The sequence below is a fragment of the Symphalangus syndactylus genome, chromosome 8, assembly GCF_028878055.3.
Source record: "Symphalangus syndactylus isolate Jambi chromosome 8, NHGRI_mSymSyn1-v2.1_pri, whole genome shotgun sequence".
NCBI lineage: Eukaryota > Metazoa > Chordata > Mammalia > Primates > Hylobatidae > Symphalangus > Symphalangus syndactylus.
Genome location: NC_072430.2, coordinates 11417909 through 11438667, shown reverse-complemented (window position 1 = coordinate 11438667; position 20759 = coordinate 11417909). Strand labels below are relative to the sequence as shown.

The following is a 20759-nucleotide window of genomic DNA, read 5'->3' as shown; positions in this document are numbered from 1 at the left end:
AATGCTATCCCCATCAAGCTACCACTGACTTTTGTCTCATAATTAGAAAAAACTACTTTACACTTCATATGAAACCAAAAAAGAGCCTGTAAAGTGAAGACAATCCTAAGCAAAATAAAAAAAGCTGGAGGCATTAGGGTTGATGAAAACTCCTTAATTCTGATATTTCAACTTGAGACATATGAACTTTTATATCAATTGATTCATGCAAATCTCAGGAGAATAGTTACAAAATAACTCTAATTCATGAGTATTTCTCCAATACTAGGCTGACCTTACTCCCAAAAATCTTCTGGAAAGGTTGAAGGAGAAATAAATAGTGAATTCAATTTTTAAATTAAAATTATCAAAACTTTCTGGAACCCATGAACACACTTTGCCAAAGGTACTGCTACTAGTGTGTATGACCTCCCTCAAGGACACAGCCAAAATTACCGTATGACTTAATATCTGAAGGTCCATGGATGATTTGTTTTACCTCCCATATTAGACTTTGCTATGTTACATGCAGAACAACAAAATATTTTAAGAGATTGATATTTGCTGTATTAGTCTGTTTTCACACTGCTAATAAAGACATACCTGAGACTGGGTAATTTATAGAGGAAAAAGTTTAATGGACGTACAGTTACACATGGCTTGGGAGGCCTCAACACCATGGCAGAAAACAAGGAGGAGCAAGTCGTATCTTACATGGAGATGGCAGCAGGCAAAGAGAGGGCAGGGAAACTCCCATTTTAAAAACCATCAGATCTTGTGAGAGTCATCCAGAATCACAAGAACAGCACAAGGAAGAACGGCCTCCATGATTCAATCACCTCCCAGTGGATTCCTCTCATGACACGTGGGAATTGTGGGAGATAAGTTCAAGATGAGATTTGAGAAGGGACATGGCCAAACTATATGATTCCGCCCCTGGCCCCTTTCAAATCTCATGTCCTTACATTTCAGAACCATTCATGACTTTCCAACAGCCCCCAAAGTCTTAATTCATTTGAGCCTTAACACAAAAGTCCACAGCCCAAGGTCTCATCTGAGATGAGGCAAGTACCTTCCATCTTTGAGCATGTAAAATAAAAAACAAGCCAGCTACTTCCTAGATACATCGGAGGAGCTCGGGGCCTGCAGAGAGAACCAGGACCCACATCTTCCTTCACATGGGCGGGGGCCACTGAATGGCATTTCAATTAAAAAAAGAGTAACTTGAAAATCCTCAATGAGTTGTTTGAGGATGATGGTGCTAATCTTGCTAGAGTGTGACACTCCTAGTGTTTGCATGCCCTTTCTACGGAATTGGGGAAAATCCACAGAACCCCGCTCTTCTGTCTTGTGGTGTTTGTTAGGGAAAAAGAGCAATAACTGCTGTCAAATACCTGGATCCCCTTCACTACCTGCAGGGAAAACCAACCAAAACCTGTGTCCTGTGGGCATTGGTGGAGTAAAAAATAAATAAAAATAATCATAATTTTAAAAAAGGCCAGACGTGGTGGCTCACACCTGTAATCTCAGCACTTTGGGAGGTCAAGGTGGGCAGATCACAAGGTCAGGAATTTGAGCCCAGCCTGGCCAACATGGTAAAACCTGTCTCTACTAAAATTACAAAAACTAGCCTGGCGTGGTGGTGCGTGCCTGTAATTCCAGTTACTCAGGAGACTAAGGCAGGAGAATCACTTGAACCTGGAAGGTGGAGGTTGCAGTGAGCCGAGATGGTACCATTGTACTACAGCCTGGGCAATAGGGTGAGACGCCATCTCAAAAAAAAAATAATTCATTTAAGTTCAAAGACAAATACTCTGTCAGACATACAGACACTGAGAAAATGTATTGCTAGCACAATCACCATTCAGTAGATGTTTTAGCCAATTTTCCAGATGAGTAGTCAAACGACAAGAATCTAAGCACAAATCTGTCCAAATATAAATGGTTAAAAATGGAAAAAATAATTGGAAATGTATTTTAATATTTGTGATTATTCTAATATATAACTATGTAAAGCAGTAATAAAAATGTAAACAATATTATATTTTATAGTATATATAAGACCAAACAGAGAAAACAAGATCAAGGAAGTAGAAGGAGGAGTTAGAAGTATACAGTTTTAATATCTCTGAACTACATATACAAATATCATTATCTGAGAATCTGATCATATAAAATTCTTATTGTAAATCTTGAGGTAACCAATAAAACATTAATTAAAAATAAATTAAGTCATAAATAAATTTACAGAAGATATAAACTTTACAATAATATGCCAAATTAAAACAATAATTAACAGGCCGGGCACAGTGGCTCATGCCTGTAATCCCAGCACTTTGGGAGACCGAGGCGAGTGGATCGCCTGAAGTTGGGAGTTCGAGACTAGCCTGACAAAGATGGAGAAACCCCGTCTCTACTAAAAATATAGCTTTGAAAAGAGGGAAATTCTGGCTTTTGCAACAACACGGATGGGCCCGGAGGACATGATGCTAAGTGGAATAAGCCAGATGCAGAAAGACAAATGCTGCCCGATCTCATTTACATGTGGGATCGAAAACATCCAAGCTCTTGAATGCGGAGAGTAGACTAGTGGGTCCCAGGACCTGGGAGGAGAGGGAAATCGGATGTTGTTGATCAAAGGAGACAGAGTTTCAGTTGCACACGGTGAATGAGGTCTGGAGATCTAATGTACAGCAGGGTGAATGAGGTCTGGAGATCTAATGTACAGCAGGGTGAATGAGGTCTGGAGATCTAATGTACAGCAGGGTGAATGAGGTCTGGAGATCTAATGTACAGCAGGGTGAATGAGGTCTGGAGATCTAATGTACAGCAGGGTGAATGAGGTCTGGAGATCTAATGTACAGCAGGGTGAATGAGGTCTGGAGATCTAATGTACAGCAGGGTGAATGAGGTCTGGAGATCTAATGTACAGCAGGGTGAATGAGGTCTGGAGATCTAATGTACAGCAGGGTGAATGAGGTCTGGAGATCTAATGTACAGCAATGCTGCTATATTTAATACTGAATTGTAAACATGATTTTTGCTAAAAGGGAAGATCGTAGGTGTTCTCATCAGACACCCACACACATACACACACACACAGAGTACATTTCTAAAATAATAAAATGGGCTGGGCACGGTGGCTCACGCCTATAATCCCAGCACTTTGGGAGGCCGAGGCCGACAGATCCCTTGAGGTCAGGACTTCGAGACCAGCCTGGCCAATGTGACAAAACCCTGTCTCTACTAAAAGTACAGAAAAAAAATTAGCTGGGTGTAGTGGTGAGCACCTGTAAACCCAGCTACTTGTGAAGCTGAGGCAGGAGAATCGCTTGAACCCAGGAGTTGGAGGTTACAGTGAGCCGAGATGGCACCATTGCACTCCAGCCTAGACAACAAGAGAGAAACTACCTCTCAAAAATCAAACAAAAAATGGTAGCTCTGTGAGAAGATGAATATACAAATTACCTTGAGATGATGAGCATTTCACAATGTGCATATGATATGGTTTGGATCTGTGTCCTGGACCAAATCTCATGTTATATTATAATCCTCAGTCCTGGGGTGGGACCTGGTGGGAGATGAGTGGGTCATGGGGTGGGTCTTTCATCAGTGGTTCAGCACCAACTCCTGGTGCTGTTCTCACTACAGTGCACGAGTTCTCACAAGACACAGTTGTCTAACAGTGTGTAGTCCCCCACACCCCGACCCACTTCCTGCGGCTCCTGCTGTGGCCGTGTGACGCACCTGCTCCCCTCTGTCTCCTGCCATGATCCTAACTTTCCTGAGTCTCCCCGGAAGGAGAAGCCGCTGCACTTCCTGTGCAGCCTGCAGAACCGTGAGCCGATTAAACATATTTTGTTTCTCAAACCCCCTAGTCTCAGATATTTTTTATAGCAGTGTGAGAATGGACTAATACAACATCAAAACATCAAGTGGGGCACCTTAAACCTATACATTTTTAAAAATATTTTATTTCTACCTCAATAAAACTGAAAAAAATTAAACTTACTCATAATAAAGAAATACTTCCTATTTTCTCAATAAAAGGGAGACAATATAGATAGAAAAACTTACACTAAGGCGTTTGTAACAGCTTTGTTTATAATATTCATAAACTGGAAACAAATTTAAAGTCCATCGACAAAAAAAAGATCAATATATTGTCACATATTTACTTAGTGGACTGTCTCAGATATAAAATCTCTGTCCTTCTTCTCTCTCTCCACATATGCATGAAGACTTTGAGGTTTCCCATCGGAGTCAGCCCATTAATTGAGTAAACGACACTATGTTGATCTAATTTCATACATTAAATAGCATGAGTTAACCTAAAAAAATGGCAAAGTAGCTCCTTACCAAAAAAAGGTCTATAATGTTTGATTCCATTTATATAAAGCTCAAAACAGAAAAAAAAATGGATCTATGGTGTCAGAAATCAAAACATTTCCCCATGCAGGGTTTGACCGCAGGCACAGAGAAAGACGCGTGTTAGGAGTATGGACTTGCTGTTTAGGCTACCTTAGGAGTTCGGGACAAGGTATTCACATTTGCCGGAAGCTCTCCAGTGACATATTTCAGACCTATAAATTTTTTCTTACGTGTAAATTTTGTCTCATAAAAACAAAAAATAAAAAAGTGTAGAATAGTTTAAAATTCAGTAAATAATACAGCGAATATTAAAGCCCTATCCAAAATATGAACATTATTATATGAATTAATAAAATGCATTTCAGTATACCTCCTAAAATTAAATCCCAGAAATAAGAAAAGATAACGGTAACATCAGAAACTTAGTAATTAAATAGCATACATTTCATAAAGAAGAAAAAATAGTCAAGACAGAGGCAACATGAAGTTTTCTCCAATCAAATGTCATTAAATTATTTATACAATATTTAACGTGTGTCAATAGGATAAATTGTTAGTATTTTATGTGGTATTACAACTGAGAACAACTTTCAAAGAGAAAAGGATATGTGAGAGCACGTGAACCAAATAGAATGTATTTTCAATGCTGTTCCAATGCTTACACCTTAAAGTTCTAATAATACCCTGGTTTTGAGTGCAGCTGTGGAAAAATTAATTTGAGGGGATAAATTAAAAGAATAATCTGTAATACACAGACATTGGCATTCCATGTCAGAAAAAAAATTGAAAATGTGTAATACACATAAAGTTCTAAAAAGAAACCTTGAAACATAAGAAGCGTCTCATGTATAGTAGGCTGTAATATGTTTGTTGGGAAAATTATTGCCTTTATGTTGTTTTGAAAAACTAAAGCAAAGCATAATGAAATTAAGTGTTTTGTGCTTATCTAGTACAACAGCGTGTTGAGAAAACTGAACAGGACTGTAACGCTGAGGAGATGGCCTGATCCAAAGAGAGGCATCAGATTAAAAAATATATAACTAAAATTTCATTGAAAATTGAGAAATTTTTGTCGTACCTCATATATTTATGGGGTACAAAGCTATGTTATGATTTATGAATGCAATAAAGAATAATTGAATCAAGCTAATTGACATATATATTACATAAAATTCTCAAATCCTTATCATTTTTTTGGTGACAAGAATATTTGAAATTTGTTCTTGGCTATTTTAAAATGACCAATACCCTATGTTTAAGCTTACAGATAGACATCGATTTATGTAAACCTTAGATAATAATTGAAATTAATTTTGGATTACTCTAATTTATATTTAGTTCATCATTAAGTTTAATTCTTTAGGACATGTTTCAGAATTATTTTACTGTAATGTTAAATAAAAATGACTACACATGTATGCATAGGTTTGTGTATTTACATATGTTTATAGATGTAAATTAATGTCACCATAGCTATGTAGTTGCTGATATCAACAGACGTTAATAAAACTCTAGAGGAATAAGTGCAAATTATTAGGAAGAATTATTTCTTGAGGTTATGTATTTTAAAAAAAAACCCTACATATAAACGTAAAATTTACAAAAACATAAATATCAATAAAAAACACTTGATAAATAACCATAATAAAAATATCGCAACCTTATAAGGCTCCAGAGTCCTGCAAAAACAAACCCGCCTCCTGCAGCTGAGACAGGAAATCAATCCTTCCCCTGCACCTGTCCCGTCCTCAGTGGGTCCCGAGCGCCCCCTGGTGGCCCCGCGCGCCCCTGCAGGGAGGTTTGTGTCTGGGCTCACACTGACCTCCCTTCACTGTGTCTCTAGTACAGTAATACACGGCCGTGTCCTCGGTTTTCAGGCTGTTCATTTGCAGATACAGTGTGTTCTTTGAATCATCTCTTGAGATGGTGAATCTGCCTTTCACAGACGCAGCGTAGTCTGTTGTCCCACCATCAGCTTTGTTTTTAATACGGCCAACCCACTCCAGCCCCTTCCCTGGAGCCTGGCGGACCCAGCTCATCCAGTAGTTACTGAAGGTGAATCCAGAGGCTGCACAGGAGAGTCTCAGGGACCCCCCAGGCTGGACCAAGCCTCCCCCAGACTCCACCAGCTGCACCTCACACTGGACACCTGCAAACACAGAGACACTCTGGTCAGAAACTGCCACACAAATCCACTGTTTCTCTCGCTCATGTCCGCTCACACTCAGTATCTCTAGTTCCCTATAGATCACCTTTTAAAATAGCAACAAGGAAAACCCATGTCAGCCCAAACTCCATGGTGAGTCCTCTGTGTTCAGTGCTGATCACCGAATAGAAACACCTGGGAATTCTGGGGCTGGGGCTCTTCTCCCAGAGCTGCAGGGTCAGGGCTGGGCTGGTTTTCATCAGCAGAGGGAGGACCCTATTTGCATGTCTCCTACTATATAGCAAGCTGTGGGGTGGGACGGCTGAGGAGAGGGCAGTGCCCAGAACGGATGTGAGTGTCCTGTAAGCATAGGAAGTAATCCTGTCAGGAAAATGTAACTTCAGATTATGTGATTGTGCCTTGATAATCATTTAGCAATCATCATCTTATTTTATTTTTACATATTTGCAGAATATATTTAATTGAAGTGTCGATGTTACACTTTAAAGAAGATAAATTACTTACAGAACAGAGCAGTTGTGCAGTGTGTCCAATATCACACATCTGGACAGTGTCAGCCCTATTATCTCTGCCTGTGCCTCTAAACACTGGAGGAGACTGCTCCCCTGAGTCAGCTCCAGGGCGATGTGGGACATGCCTAGTGAGGTTTTCAGGCTGTCTCTCCTGTCATAACAACTGTATGTGATTTTGCTTCCCTAATGTTTGAGGCGGTGCCCGGTTGTTGTATCAAGGGTGCGGATTTATGAATAATGGTTAGCACCGTCCCCTTGCTATGATAGTAAATGAGTTCTCATGAGATTTGGTTGTTTAACAGTGTGTGGGAACCTCCACCCTCACTCTTTCTTTGCTCCTGCTCCCACCATACCCACCATATAAATTACTGTCGGCTCGCCCTTTGCCTTTTGCTAACATTGTAACTTTCCTGAGGCCTCCCCAGAAGCTGAAGAGATTCTATCGTCATGCTTCCCGTACAGCTGGCAGAATCATGAGTAAATTAAACCTATTTTCTATATGAATTACTCAGTTTCAGGTATTTCTTGCAATGCGAGAACACACTAATAAAGCAGACATCTCCGTCATTTCACCAGGGTCCCTTGCAGTCTGCAACCACCCAGCTAAGGAGAGGGATGGACCAGTCTTCATGACTGACACCGCCAAGGTGCTGCCTCAGGCCCAGATGGTTCGTGATGGGTGTCACCTTACTAATCTTGAGTTCAGGGACTATAATGCCCTCCTCCCGCATGCCTCACAGATGGAGAAGCCTCCCTGTGATCAACTCTCTCTTCTTCTGTCTGGACCCATTTCTAAGTGAGAGCAATTCTGCAGTGGTGGAATCCCACATTGTGGTGTGCTTCCTTATTTCGGGTGGGAAATGTCTTCTGGTGCTCGCCTCTGCTGGTGCAGTTGGCCCATTTTTACCTTGGTGGTAGCCACCTGATGTGTAGAGAGGACAGGAACCCCCATGGACTTAGCCCAAAATTCATCCTCCTCCCCCTGGAGCTCTTCATGGGAACTGGGTCTTAGGGTCCCATGACAATTTAGTCATCATAGCCCTAACTAATTCGTGTGATGGCCAGAAATCCTTGAAATGTGCTGCTCTGCAAGCTGCGGTCCCCAATTTGCCATTCTGCTTCCACAGGCAGGACAGAAAGGTCTCTGATTAGTCTAAGCTAGTCTGGCATGCTTTTCTAGGAGTAGCTCTTCTTGTGACTGACACACTGTAGCCTACACAGTGAGCACTGTCTCAGTGGCTGCTCAGAGTGCAGTCAGGAGGAACCACCCACCTGAAAATGCAACAGCTTGGGCATCTGATTTTCACTTTGTAAGATGCACCAACTGAAGCGGTTCTTCCAGAACTTTTGGCATTGTGGCGGTATCCCCATACTCACGCACTGGGTCCCATCCATCATGGATAGCAGCTGTTGAGCCCCACGTAGAAATTAACAGCCTGCCCAGGGTTTCTGCAGGGGTCTCCTCTTTTTAGATTCCACTGTCTGGGTGCTCATGAGATTTTTTCTGGACCTTTTGCCAGGTTGACTGGATGTCATGCCAGACCAATATTGACCCCAATAGGGCTGGCATCATGTACAACAGGCCAAACCAGTGAACAAGACAGAGAGTTTGTTGAGGGCTTTCATATAGGGTGGCTCAGGAACAGCAGGCTGGACAAGAAAACTACGACCATTTGACAAAAGTATGCAGCTTATGTAGTAATGTTTACTTAACACCCTCCACCTAGCAACTTCCATTTAACTCAAAACAAAGAGCCTCAATCACCCCTAAATCCTGTGTTCCAAGGGATAGGTCAGGGGTTTGGATGTTATTCATAGATAAAAAATGAGTCTCTGGGTCCGCCACTCCTGGATTCCTTAGCTTGGAACCTGAAACATACGTTTCTTTTTTCTTTTCTGATTATTCTGGCACTTTCAGTAATATGTCAAATAGGAGTGGTGAAAGTGTGCATTCTTATTCACGTTCTTCAGGAATATTTTTGCAACTTTTTCTCATTCTGCATGAAGTTGGTTTGTTGTACCTGGCTTTTTTCCCAGTTAAAATCATTATTTCTTCACTACCAAGTCCAGCACATTGAATAAATCAGTTGCATAGGTTTTTACAAAATTTAAGAAGATCCCAGTTCTATTGGTTTCCTTAAGAGTTTTTGTTGGCTGTGGTATGTGGCTTTTATTATTTTGAGGTAGGTTTCTTTGATGCTAACTCTGTTAAGGGATTTTTCATGAAGGGATATTGAATTTATTGAATGACTTTTTTGCATCCATTGAGATGGTCTTTTTTGTTTTTAATTATGTTACATGTTGAATCATATTTATCAATGTGTTTATTTTAGACAATCTTTGCATCCCCAGAATAAAACCCAATTGGTCATGATGTACTGTGTTTTTATTGTGCTGTTGATTTCAGTTAGCTAGTATTTTGTTTACTATTTTATATCTACATTCATTAGGGACAACTCCCTGTAGCTTTTCGTTGTTGTGATTGTATCCTTGCCTGATTTTGGTATCAAGTGATATGAGTTTTTGTAGACAAGGCTGGGGAAGAATCTCTTCTCTTTAATCTTTTGGAAAAGTTCCAGTAAGAATGGTACATCTAGTAAAATTAGACTGTGAATTTATCTGGTTCAAAAGGGTTGGGAGATTTTCAATTTCTGATTCAGTCTTATTACTCATACTGGTCTACTTAGGATTTCTATTCCTTCCTGGTCAATTTGGGGGGGGTAGTTGAATACTTCCAGAAATTTATTGATTTCCTCTAGATTTTCTAGTTTATGAGCATAGAGATACTCAGTATGTTTTGATAATCTTTTGTATTTCTGGGGAGTCAGTTGTAATACCACCTTTATCATTTCTGTTTTTGCTTATTTGAATCTTCTGTCGTTTTTTTGTTGTCGACCTAGTTAGTGCTCCATCAATTGTGTTCATGTTTTAAAATAACCACATTTTGTTTTGTTGATTCCTTATATTTTGCTTTTTTGCTTCAATCTTTTTTAATTCTGCTATGATCTTTATTTATTTTCTTCTTCTAGCTCTGGGGTTGGTTTGTTCTAATTTATCTAGTTACTTGAAGTAAATGAATAGATTGCTAGTTTGTAATATTTCTATTTTTTCGTAGGCATTTAGAACTATAAGCTTCTCTCTTAGTACTGCTTTTGCTATATCCCAGGGGTTTGTTATGCTGTGTCTTCATTTTTCTTTGTATTTGTAAAAATTAATATCTTAATTTTATTGGTGAGCCAATGATTGGTCAAAATTGTGTTGTTTAATTGCCTCATTTTTTATAGTTTCAACAGTTTTTTTTCTGATTGATTGTTTAGATTTTTTCCATTACTGTGCAATAAAGAACTAACATCTAGAATCTAAGAACACAAACAACTCAGAAAGAACAACAAATAATAAATTACAACATTAAAAAGTGGGCAAAAGGCATCAACAAATATTTTGCGAAGAAGACATTGAAATGGTAAACAAGCATATGAAAATAAAAAGCTGAACAACACTAATCATCAGATAAATGAATATTAAAACAACAGTGAGACACAACTTTACACCGGTCAGAATGCCTATTATTATAAAGTCAAAAAGTTATAGCTGTTGATGAGAATTCAGAGAAAAACATTCATACATTGTTGTTGATAATGGAAGTTAGTGCAACCTATTTGGAAAAAAAACTGTAAAGGCTTCTCGAGCAACTAAAATAGCTCTATCATTCAATCAGCAATCCCACTCCATGATATGTCCTCTGGAAAATAAATCATCGTGTCAATAAATGCCTGCACTCCTATGTTTATTGCAGCACTATTTACAATAACAAATATATAGAGTAAACCTAAGTGTCTCACAATGGATAATTGGATAAAGAGAATGTGGCGTATATACATAATGAAAAATAATGTAGTCATAAAAAAGCATGCAATTATGTCTTTGACAGCAATATGGATGGAACTGGAGGTCACTGTCTGACGTCTAACAACTCACAAACAGATAGCCGAATATGGCTGTTTCTCACTTATAAGTAGGAGCTAAATAATGGGTACACATAGACACAGAGAGTAGAATAATAGACATGGGTGGTTCATAAGGTTTGGAGAATGAGATCACTAATCACTTAATGGTTCCAAGGTACAATATATTTATGTAACATAAACGTGCTTGTACCCCACATAACTATTAAAAACTTAAAAGGGCTAAAAACCCACAAAAAATTGGGATACGTCAAAAAGATGAAGGAGGCAACTGGAAAAAGCTCCCAATTTCCAAAGAGCTGAAAAAAATTGAATAATAAAATAAATAATATAGAATTAGATTTTGACCAAAGTATTGAATATTTATAAAAACATACTGTTATTAATAAATGAATAAATAAAATACATGAGAGAAGAAGGATGTTTAAAACAGTACAATTACACAAAATTTTGTTGACATTTCTGCATTCAAAGTGTTGGAGTTTAACCCGCATCTGTGGATTATGGCATAGGCTTTGGCACATAAGAACAATTCTTGCTCACTTTAAGAAATTTTAGATATAATACCAAAACATGATAGAAAAAGTAGAGAATTTCAGAGGGCCAACATTTTGTTAAATGATGTGAAAAACACTCTGATGTAGTAGTGTAAAGTCTCAGAGCCAGTAATTCTTTGCCAAGGCCAATGCAGAGAAGAGTATTCCCAGGTTGTCTTCCTAGATTTTTGTAGTTTGAAATCTTAGTTAAAGCTATAATCCATTTTGAGTTACTATTCTTTTTCATATGGTGATAGTTAGGAGTCAAGTTCCCATCTTCTGCATATGGCTAGCGAGTTATCCCAGCACCATTTATTGACTAGATTGTCTTTTCCCCATTGCTTGTTTACTTTTTGGGGGTTGTCAAAAACAGAGGGTTGTAGGTGTGCAGTTTTATTTCTGAGTTTTCTATTCTATTTCCTGGGTCTATGTGTTTATTCTTGTACCAGTACCAAAGAGTTTTTGTTACTGTGGCTTTATAGTATAGTTTGAAGTCGAATAGTGTGATGTCTCTGGCGTTGTTCTTTTGGCTTAGGATTACTTCGGCTGTTTTGGCTCTTTTTGGTTACATAAAAAATTTAGAATAGTTTTCTTATATTTCTCTGAAGAATAAAACTGGTATATTGATAGTAATAGCAACTGAATCTGTAAAATCTGAAGGGCAATATTGCCATTTTTGTAATATTATTTCTTCCAATCCATTAGCATGGAATGTTTTTTCCATTTATTTGTTTCCTCTCTGATTTCTTTCTGCAGTGTTTTGTAGTTTTCGTAGGGATCTTTCACCTCTCTTGTTAGCTCTATTACTAGGTATTTATTTTTTGTAGATACTGTAAGTGGGATTGTGTCCTTTATTTTGAACTCAGCCTGGATGTCATTGGTGTATAAAAAAGCTACTGATTTTTGTATATTTATTCTGTATCCTGAAACATTACTAAAGTTGTTTATCAAGTCTAGGATTCTTTTGGCAGACTCTATAGAACTTTCTATGCATAGACTCCTATCAACAGCAAAAAGAGATAGTTCGAATTCTTGTTTACTTGTGTGGATGCCTTTTATTTCTTTCTCTTGTCTGATTTCTGTGGCTAGAATATCCAGTACAATGTTGAATAGGAGTGGTGAGAGTGGGTGTCCTTGTTTTGTTCCAGTTACGAAGGGGAATGAATTGAGCTTTTGTTGATTCAATATGATTTTAGCCGTGGATTTGTCATACATGCTTTTATCATTTTAAGGTACGTTTCTTTGATGTCTAGTCTGTTGAGGGTTTTTATCATAAAGCAAGTTGAATGTTATCAAAATGTTCTCTGGATCGATTGAGATAATCATATAGTTTTTGCTTATGATTCTGCTTATGTAATGACTCACCTTTATTGATTTGTGTGTGTTGAACTAGCCTTGCATGAAAGGAGTAACACCTACTTGATCATAATGTATTAACTTTTTAATATGCCGCTATATTCAATTCCCTCGTATTTTCTTGAAGGTTTTTAGGTCTATCATCAAGAATATTGGTTTAAAATTTTCCTCTTTTGTGTGTCTCTGCCAAATTTTGTGTTCCAAGAACACACAATAAGGAAAAGATAGATTTTTAACAAATGCTGTAAAAACTGGGCATCCATATGCAGAAAAGAAATGAGACCTTATCTCATATCATATACAAAAATCACTTAAAAATGTACTCAAGTCTTGAATGTAATATGATATCTAAAATCGTAAACTCATAGACGAAAATAGGGAAAAAAAGAAGCTTCTTGGAATTAATCTGGAAAATGATTTATTTAGATTTGGCACCAAAATCACAGAAAAATAAATTATGTGCAACTATATATCTGACAACGGGTTCTATGTAAATGTATAAAAAACCCATACAATGGCAAAAAATACAAATAACCTGATTTTGAAGAGGGAAAAATTGTGCATAGACATTGTATTCAAGGTAAGACATACACATGGCCAGCAGGACATGGAAAGGTGCTCCACACTGCTAATCATCAGGGGAATCCATATCAACCATGACTAATATCACAAAGACAAAAGGTAACAAAATGCTGACAGTAAACTGGGGAAAAGGGAATTATTCAGTGGTGTGATAGTAAGGGTTATTTTATAAATTAAAAATAAAACTATTATGTGACCTGGTGATCCCATTTCTGGCTATATATTCAAAGGAAATAAAATCAGTAAGTAAAAAATATGTTTATTACAAGATTATTCATAATGGCCTAGAATTTTTTTTAAAGTTAATGACCATAGGTAAATGGGTGTATAAAGGAAATGTATACACATACAGTGGAATATTATGGGACCTCTAACAATAAGGAAACTATAACATTTCTAACAACATGGATGGGACTGGAGAACATTATGCTAAGTGGAATAAGCCAGATACAGAAAGACGAATGCTGCATTACCTCATTTATATGGGGAATCTAAAATATTCAAATTCTTAGAAGCAGAGAGTAGAAAAGTAGTTCCCAGGGCTGGGAGGCGTGGAAATAGAGTGATGCTTGTCAAGGGCATAAAGTTTCAGTTGTGCAGGTTGAATGGGTTCTGGAGGTCTAATGTAAAGCAATGGGACTATAGCTATTGACACTGTATTGCAAACTTGATCTCTGGTAAAGGGATAGATCTCAGGTGCTCTCACACACACATAATAAATTAAAGGAAGAAAATGGTAACTGTGAGGTAATAGATACGATAATTCCTTGGTCACAGTGAAAATTTCACAATTTATATCAAAACATCAAGTGGTGCACCTTAAATATTTACAGTTTTTATTGTCAATTATGGTTCCATAAAGCTGAACAAATTAACCTTACTTTTATGATGAAGGAATGCATACTTCCACATATTTTCTCAATAAAAATTAGAAAATATAAATAGAAAAACAAAAAATATTTATAGCAGCTTTGTTTATGATGTTACTAAACTGGAAACAAATTCAAAGTCCATCAACAGAAAAATTGATCGGCTTATTGTCATTTATTGCTTAATGGACACACTCAAGTATAAAATTTCTCTCTGTCTCTCTTTCTCCGCATATATCAAAACTTTGAGATTTTATATCAGAGGCTACTGGGGGAAGTTCAGCCCCCGATATCTCAACGTGCGCCCTTTTCTATTTTCCCTAAGTGTCGGCTGGTCTGAGAAATAAAGGGAAAGAGTAGAAAGAGAGAAATTTTTAAAGCTGGGTTTCCGGGGGAGACATCACGTGTCGGCAGGTTCCATGATGCCCCACAAGCCGCAAAACCAGCAAGTTTTTATTAGCAATTTTCAGAGGGGAGCGAGTGCACGAATAGGATGTGGGTCACAGAGATCACATGCTTCAAGAGTGACAACAGATCACAAGGCAGAAGGTCAGGACGAAACTAGAATCACTAATGAACTTCCAAGTCCCACTGCGCATGCATTGTCAGGGGTCAAGAGCAGAGAACTGTTCTGACTGGAATTCGCCAGGCTAGAATTTCCTAATCCTAGCAATTCTTGGGGAGCTGCAGGAGACTAGGGCGTGTTTCATCCCTATCTACATCTGCATAAGGCAGACACCCCCAGGGTGGCCATTTCAGAGGCCTCCCCTGGGAATGCATTCTTTTCCCAGGACTGTTAATTATTAATTTTCCTTACTGGGGAAAGAATTCAGTGATACTTCTCTTACCCATTTTCAGTAATAAGAGAAATACGGCTCTGTCCTGCGCAGCCCATAGGCAGCCGGACTTTAAGGTTATCTCCCTTGTTCCCTGAACATCGCTGTTATCCTGTTCTTTTTTCAAGATGCCCAGATTTCATATTGTTTAAACAATTTGTGCAGCTAACACAATCATCACAGGGTCCTGAGGCAACATTCATCCTCAGCTTACGAAGATGACAGGAATAAGAGATTAAAGACAGGCATAGGAGATCACAAGAGTATTGATTGGGGAAGTGATAAAATGTCCATGAAATCTTCACAATTTATGTTCAGAGATTGCAGTAAAGACAGGCATAAGGAATTATAAAAGTGTTAATTGGGGGAACTAATAAACGTCCATGAAATCTTCACAATTTATGTTCTTCTGCCATGGCTTCAGCTGGTCCCTCCATTCGGGGTCCCTGACTTCCTGCAACAAGAGGCAGTCCATTAAGTGAATAAATGACAATATGCTGATGTAATTTTACCTATGAAATAGCATAAATGTCAAAAATAACAAAAGTAGCCCCTTATCAGAAAAAGGGGTCTATAATTTTGAGTCCATTTATATGAAAATCAAAACATGAACAATGAATCTACAGTGGCAGAAATCAAGACACTGAGTTAAATGTGGGGCTGACTGGAAGCTCAGAGAAGCTCATTTGTGCTGGGGATGGGCCTCTTCTTCATCCGACCTTGGCTGTTGGGGACAAGTGTGTTTACATTTGCCAGAAATCCTGTAATGGTACATTGCAGATCTATCCATTATTACTTATATTGAAATTACATCTCATAAAAATAAAAAATTAAAAAAATTGTATAAGAAATAGTTTAAAATTCAGTAAATAATGCAACTAAAAATAAAATCAAACTCAAAATGTGAACAATATAATATGAATTAATAAAAAATATTCAATAATACCTGCTAGAATTAAATCCCAGAAGTCAGAAAGATAAGGGTGACATCTGATAATAATAAGTTAATAAACATGCATTTCATAGAGAGGGGCCGATCCGTCAAATCTCTCTGGCTTGAGAACACTTCATCTACTACGTCCACACAGCAATGAAGGGGGCAAGGTAGCCGGGTTTAGGGTGTTTACAGTCTCTAATGTTATGCAGGGATTTTCACATAAGAGCTCTTGATATCAAATCATTCTCAGATTTGATAACCATTGGTGCCCCCTTTTGTCCATTAAAGTTATAACCGAGTATGGTACCTGGATTATCAGTTGCTGTCCCAAAGTCAGTTTATTAGCTTCCTGTGCCAGTGAAGCAGTAGCAGCTAATGCCTTAAACAAGGGGGCATGCAAGTGCCACAGTATCTAATTGCCTGGATAAATATGCCACTGGGTGGTGCCATGACCCTATGACTTGAGTTAGGACCCCTATGACCATTCCTTTCCACTCATGGACATATAAAAAGAAAGGCTTAGTTAGATCTGGCAACCCTAAAGCTGGAGCTTGAGTCAAGGCTCCTTTGATTTATTTAAAGGCCTTTTCCTGGTTGGCCTCCCAGAGGAGGGGCTCCTTCTCTCCCCACTTTGTGGCTTCATACAGTGGCTTAGCCATGAGTGAGAAATACGGGATCCAGATGCAGCAGAACCCAGCTGCGTTTAGTAACTCTCTTATTTGTCGCCAGGTGGTTGGAGTGGGAAGCACACAAAAGCCTGCTTTCATTCACTACCGAGCAATCTTTTCCCTTGGCCTAAATACTGGACACTTTCAGAGCAGATTTGATCCTTTTTCCCTGACACTTTATATCCTGTCTTCCATAACAGGTGCAGGAGGTCTTGGGTCCCCTGAAAGCAGTCCTCACAGGTTGGGGCTGCTAGAAGAAGACAATCAATGTACTGGAGCAAGACACAGTCACTGCTTGGTGGGGTGTAGGTGTTAAGGTCTGAGGCCAGTGCCTCTCCGAAGATTGTGGGAGGGTCTTAAATCCCTGTGGCAGTGTTGTTCAAGTATACTGTGATTCACCCCATTGCAAAGAAAAAATAGGCTGACTAATCGGTGCCAGCTGGAGACAGAAAAATGCATCCTTCAAATCTAGGACTGGAAACCAAGTGGTACTCACTGGAATACGTCCCATTAAAGTATACAGGTTTGGCAGCACTGGGTGGATGGTCGCTGTGGCCTGGTTTACTGCACACAAGTCCTGCACTGGCCTGTATCTCCAGATGGCTTCCACACTGGCAAGAGAGGGGTGTTCCATAGTGACTGGCATTTGACTATGGTTCCTCGCCTGTGAAGCCGCTCTAAGCACTTGTGGACTCCCCGTATAGCCTCAGGGAGTAGTAGGTACTGACGGACATGAACCAGAGTTGCTCCCGGTTTTAACTCCACTACAATTGGTGCCTGATTTACTGCCAGTCCAGGCAGGTTACTTTCAGCCCAAACTCCAGGAATTTTAGTAGGTAACTCACGCATTTAATTTACTCCTGGTTTCCGAGTTTCTTGCATATAGTCTCCATTCCTCAGCCCGTGGGACAGTAAGGGTTAACACCATAGCCTCTGAGTGAGCTAGATTTAAAGTTACATCCCCTTGTGGCCCAAATGTAATCTGTGCCTGCAGTTTTTGAAATAGGTCTCTTTCCAGCAAAGGAACTGGACAATTTGGGAGGTATAGGAATTCATGTTGGACTCCTCCTCCTCCTATAACACACCTCTTTGACTGACAGAAAGGCCTCTTCTCTGAGACTCCAGTGGCTCCTACAATAGTTGCACAGTTCTTGGATAGTGGCCCTATAGGTCGGGTCACTACTGAATGCTCAGCCCCAGTATCTACCATAAAGTTCACTAGTTGGCCCCCACTTCTAATCTGAACATAGGCTCTTGGGGGCCCAAAGAGAAAGAGCCTGGTTGTCCTAGTCCTCGTATCCTTCAGCCCTGGCCAGTCCGATCAGACTGGTGTCTGGTTCCTCCTGGGTGTGACAGCCTCCTGCTGGTGGCCTTCCCATACCACAGCCCTGACCATTCTTGTTATCATTCTCTGGACACTCGTTCTTCCAGTGTCCTTTCCTTTTGCACTGTGCACATTGATCTCTTTCTAGTCTCAGCTGACTCTCAAATCCCCAACCAGTCTGGCCTCTTCCATGCCCTCATCCATACCCGCATCCCCTTGCAAAACCAGCTTCCCTTCCTGTAAGGGCAGCTGCCAGTAAATCAGCCTTCTTCTTAAGCCTTCAAGCAGCCTTCCTCTTTGCCTCCTGATCTCTGTTAATGTACACCTTGGTGGCTACCTCAATAAGCTGAGTAGCATTCATACCCGCAAAACCTTCCATCTTCTGCAAATTTTGCCTGATATCACCCTGGGCCTGACCTACAAATGACATATTTACCATAGCTGATTCTCAGTAGTCTCAGGGTTGAACAGGATGTACAGCCGATATGCCTCACAAAGTCTCTCATACAACTGGCTTGGGCTCTCATCTGCTCCCTGGAGCACCTCCGAGATTTTTTCTATATTAACTGCTTTTCTCCCACCATCCTTCAGCCCATGAAAGATTGCCTCTCAGTACCGCTGCAGGTGCTGCAACTGGGTTGCATCATTTGGGTCCCAATTGGGGTCTGTTTTAGGGAACTGACCCTGTGCCTATGCCTGGGCATTAACTATGTCTGCAGGTGCATTAGTTTTAGCCACTGGAGGGCTGCCTGTGTCAATCTCTGCCACTCCTCCATGTTAAACAGGGTCAAATATGCATACGCCTGGGTATTAACTGTGTCTGCAGGTGCATTAGTTTTAGCCACTGGAGGGCTGCCTGTGTCACTCTGCCATTCCTCCATGTTAAACAGGGTCAAATATGCATATGCCTGGGCATTAACTGTGTCTGCAGGTGCATTAGTTTTAGCCACTGGAAGGCTGCCTATGTCACTCTCTGCCATTCCTCCATATTAAACAGGGTCAAAAGAAGCTGTTTTCAATCTGGTCATGTTGGATTGTGTGTCTGAAAAATGGACTGCATCGAGTCTGTGAGAGCCTGTGGCTTCTCCATGTAGGAGGGAATATGATGCGTCCACTTTAGGAGGTCAGTGGTTGAAAAGGGCTGGTAAACGAAAGTTCGCTCTCCCTTCTGGATGTGGCCATGCTCGTCATAATAGACAGGTCCCCTCGTCTCCCTGAGACGCATTTGAAGGACTCGGGCGCGGCCAGACCTGAGATGGCCTGCCTGACTTTCTGGCCTTTCCACTCTAACTTCCTGCGGCTCCAATTCCTCCTTCTTAGGTGAGGCTGGGGGTGTATACCCTCCCAGATTTAACTCCCCATGGACAGCTGGGGCTGCTGGCCTCACAGGTGAACCTGCAGTGGGGGCAGTTGGTCTCCGCAAAGCGGGGTGGATTGGAACATAAGGAGGAGGAGGAAATTCTGTTTCCTCCTGAGGTGGCTGCAGAACTGGTTTATCTTGGCTTTCCTGTGACTTTCCCTTTTTCTCTGCAGCTGCCAGCATGGTTGATTTTACTTTCATTTTGTCTTTGGCTGCTCAGGCCACAAGCGTCTTACAATATGCTGCTGGGGGGTGCAACCACGCTGGTCAGTTTTGTATAATATTGAGCCATGAATCGATATAGGGAAATTGATCTGGGTTCCCTGGCTGTCCTCCCACCGCAGTCACCACCCTGAACACCCGGCCAGTCACCTCCCTGTCTACGCAGTACCCTCGGCCGGCCAGCCCACCCTAAAGAAGGCCATTCTGATTCACAGAGTTTTCAACCTTTGGGGGTCAGCCTAATTCCATAATCCCCTGCAAAACCTTCCTTAAAATTCTTTAACATGCATTCCCGTGGAGTGGGTTTCAACGCTTTTCCTCCCATTTCCTCCCTCTACGACGCACTCTCACCTTGACCTTCGGACCGACCAGCCCGTCTCCTGTGACAGGAGCTTTCGGAGGCCGCCTGGCGAGGAGAGTCCCTTATTCCCAGCACGGCCCCTCCTGGAACCGCCTCCTTCCCGCCCTTTCACGCGCTTCCTTCCCGCGGTTCCCTTCCCTGACCGCCCCGGCGAGCCTGTCTCCTGTGTCGTGCGGTGTGTTGTGCTTTATCCGAACGAGCGAACCCCTCTCGCTGCCGCAGCCTCCCCGGGTCGGACTAGACGGACCTCCCGGGAGGTGATCATCCTCCCCGCCGTCCTCCTGGGACGGGTCCCGCCTGGGGCCCCAAAACCTGCCCGCGGTGCAGCAGCGCCGCCTCTGGGATCATCCTGCGGCCCTTTCCAGGCACCGGGAGAGCCGGTCTCCCCTCCGGGCCGAAGTTCTCCCCGAGGCCGCCTGGGGTCGCCGATCGCCGCAACCAGGAGCCCCGGACCCTCAGGCAAAGGAGACAATCAACCCGTCCTCCTCCTCCTCCTCCTCCTGGCTGCGGCTCGCGAGAAACGTTGCGGAACATCCGCGGCAAGGGAGACCTCGGGGTGTAGCAGGAGGATCTTCGCTGAATGCGCTCCGTCCCGGGGGACTCGACGTCCAAAAAACTGGGCCGCGAACAAAGACAAGGTTCTGCTTATCCACCTCCTCCTAAGTGGCACGAAGGCGAATGTACGGAGGCAGGACAAAGGCCGTTAGCCAAAGC

At 41.0% G+C, this 20759-nt stretch overlaps 1 gene segment (V, D, J or C); it reads right to left on the bottom strand.

The window, feature by feature from the left end:
• Nucleotides 1-6091: 6091 nt before the first annotated feature.
• Nucleotides 6092-6753, bottom strand: LOC129487360 (immunoglobulin heavy variable 3-15-like). The segment is given in 2 exon segments: nt 6092-6499; nt 6603-6753. Coding segments are annotated over 2 exon segments (447 nt in total).
• Nucleotides 6754-20759: the final 14006 nt, after the last annotated feature.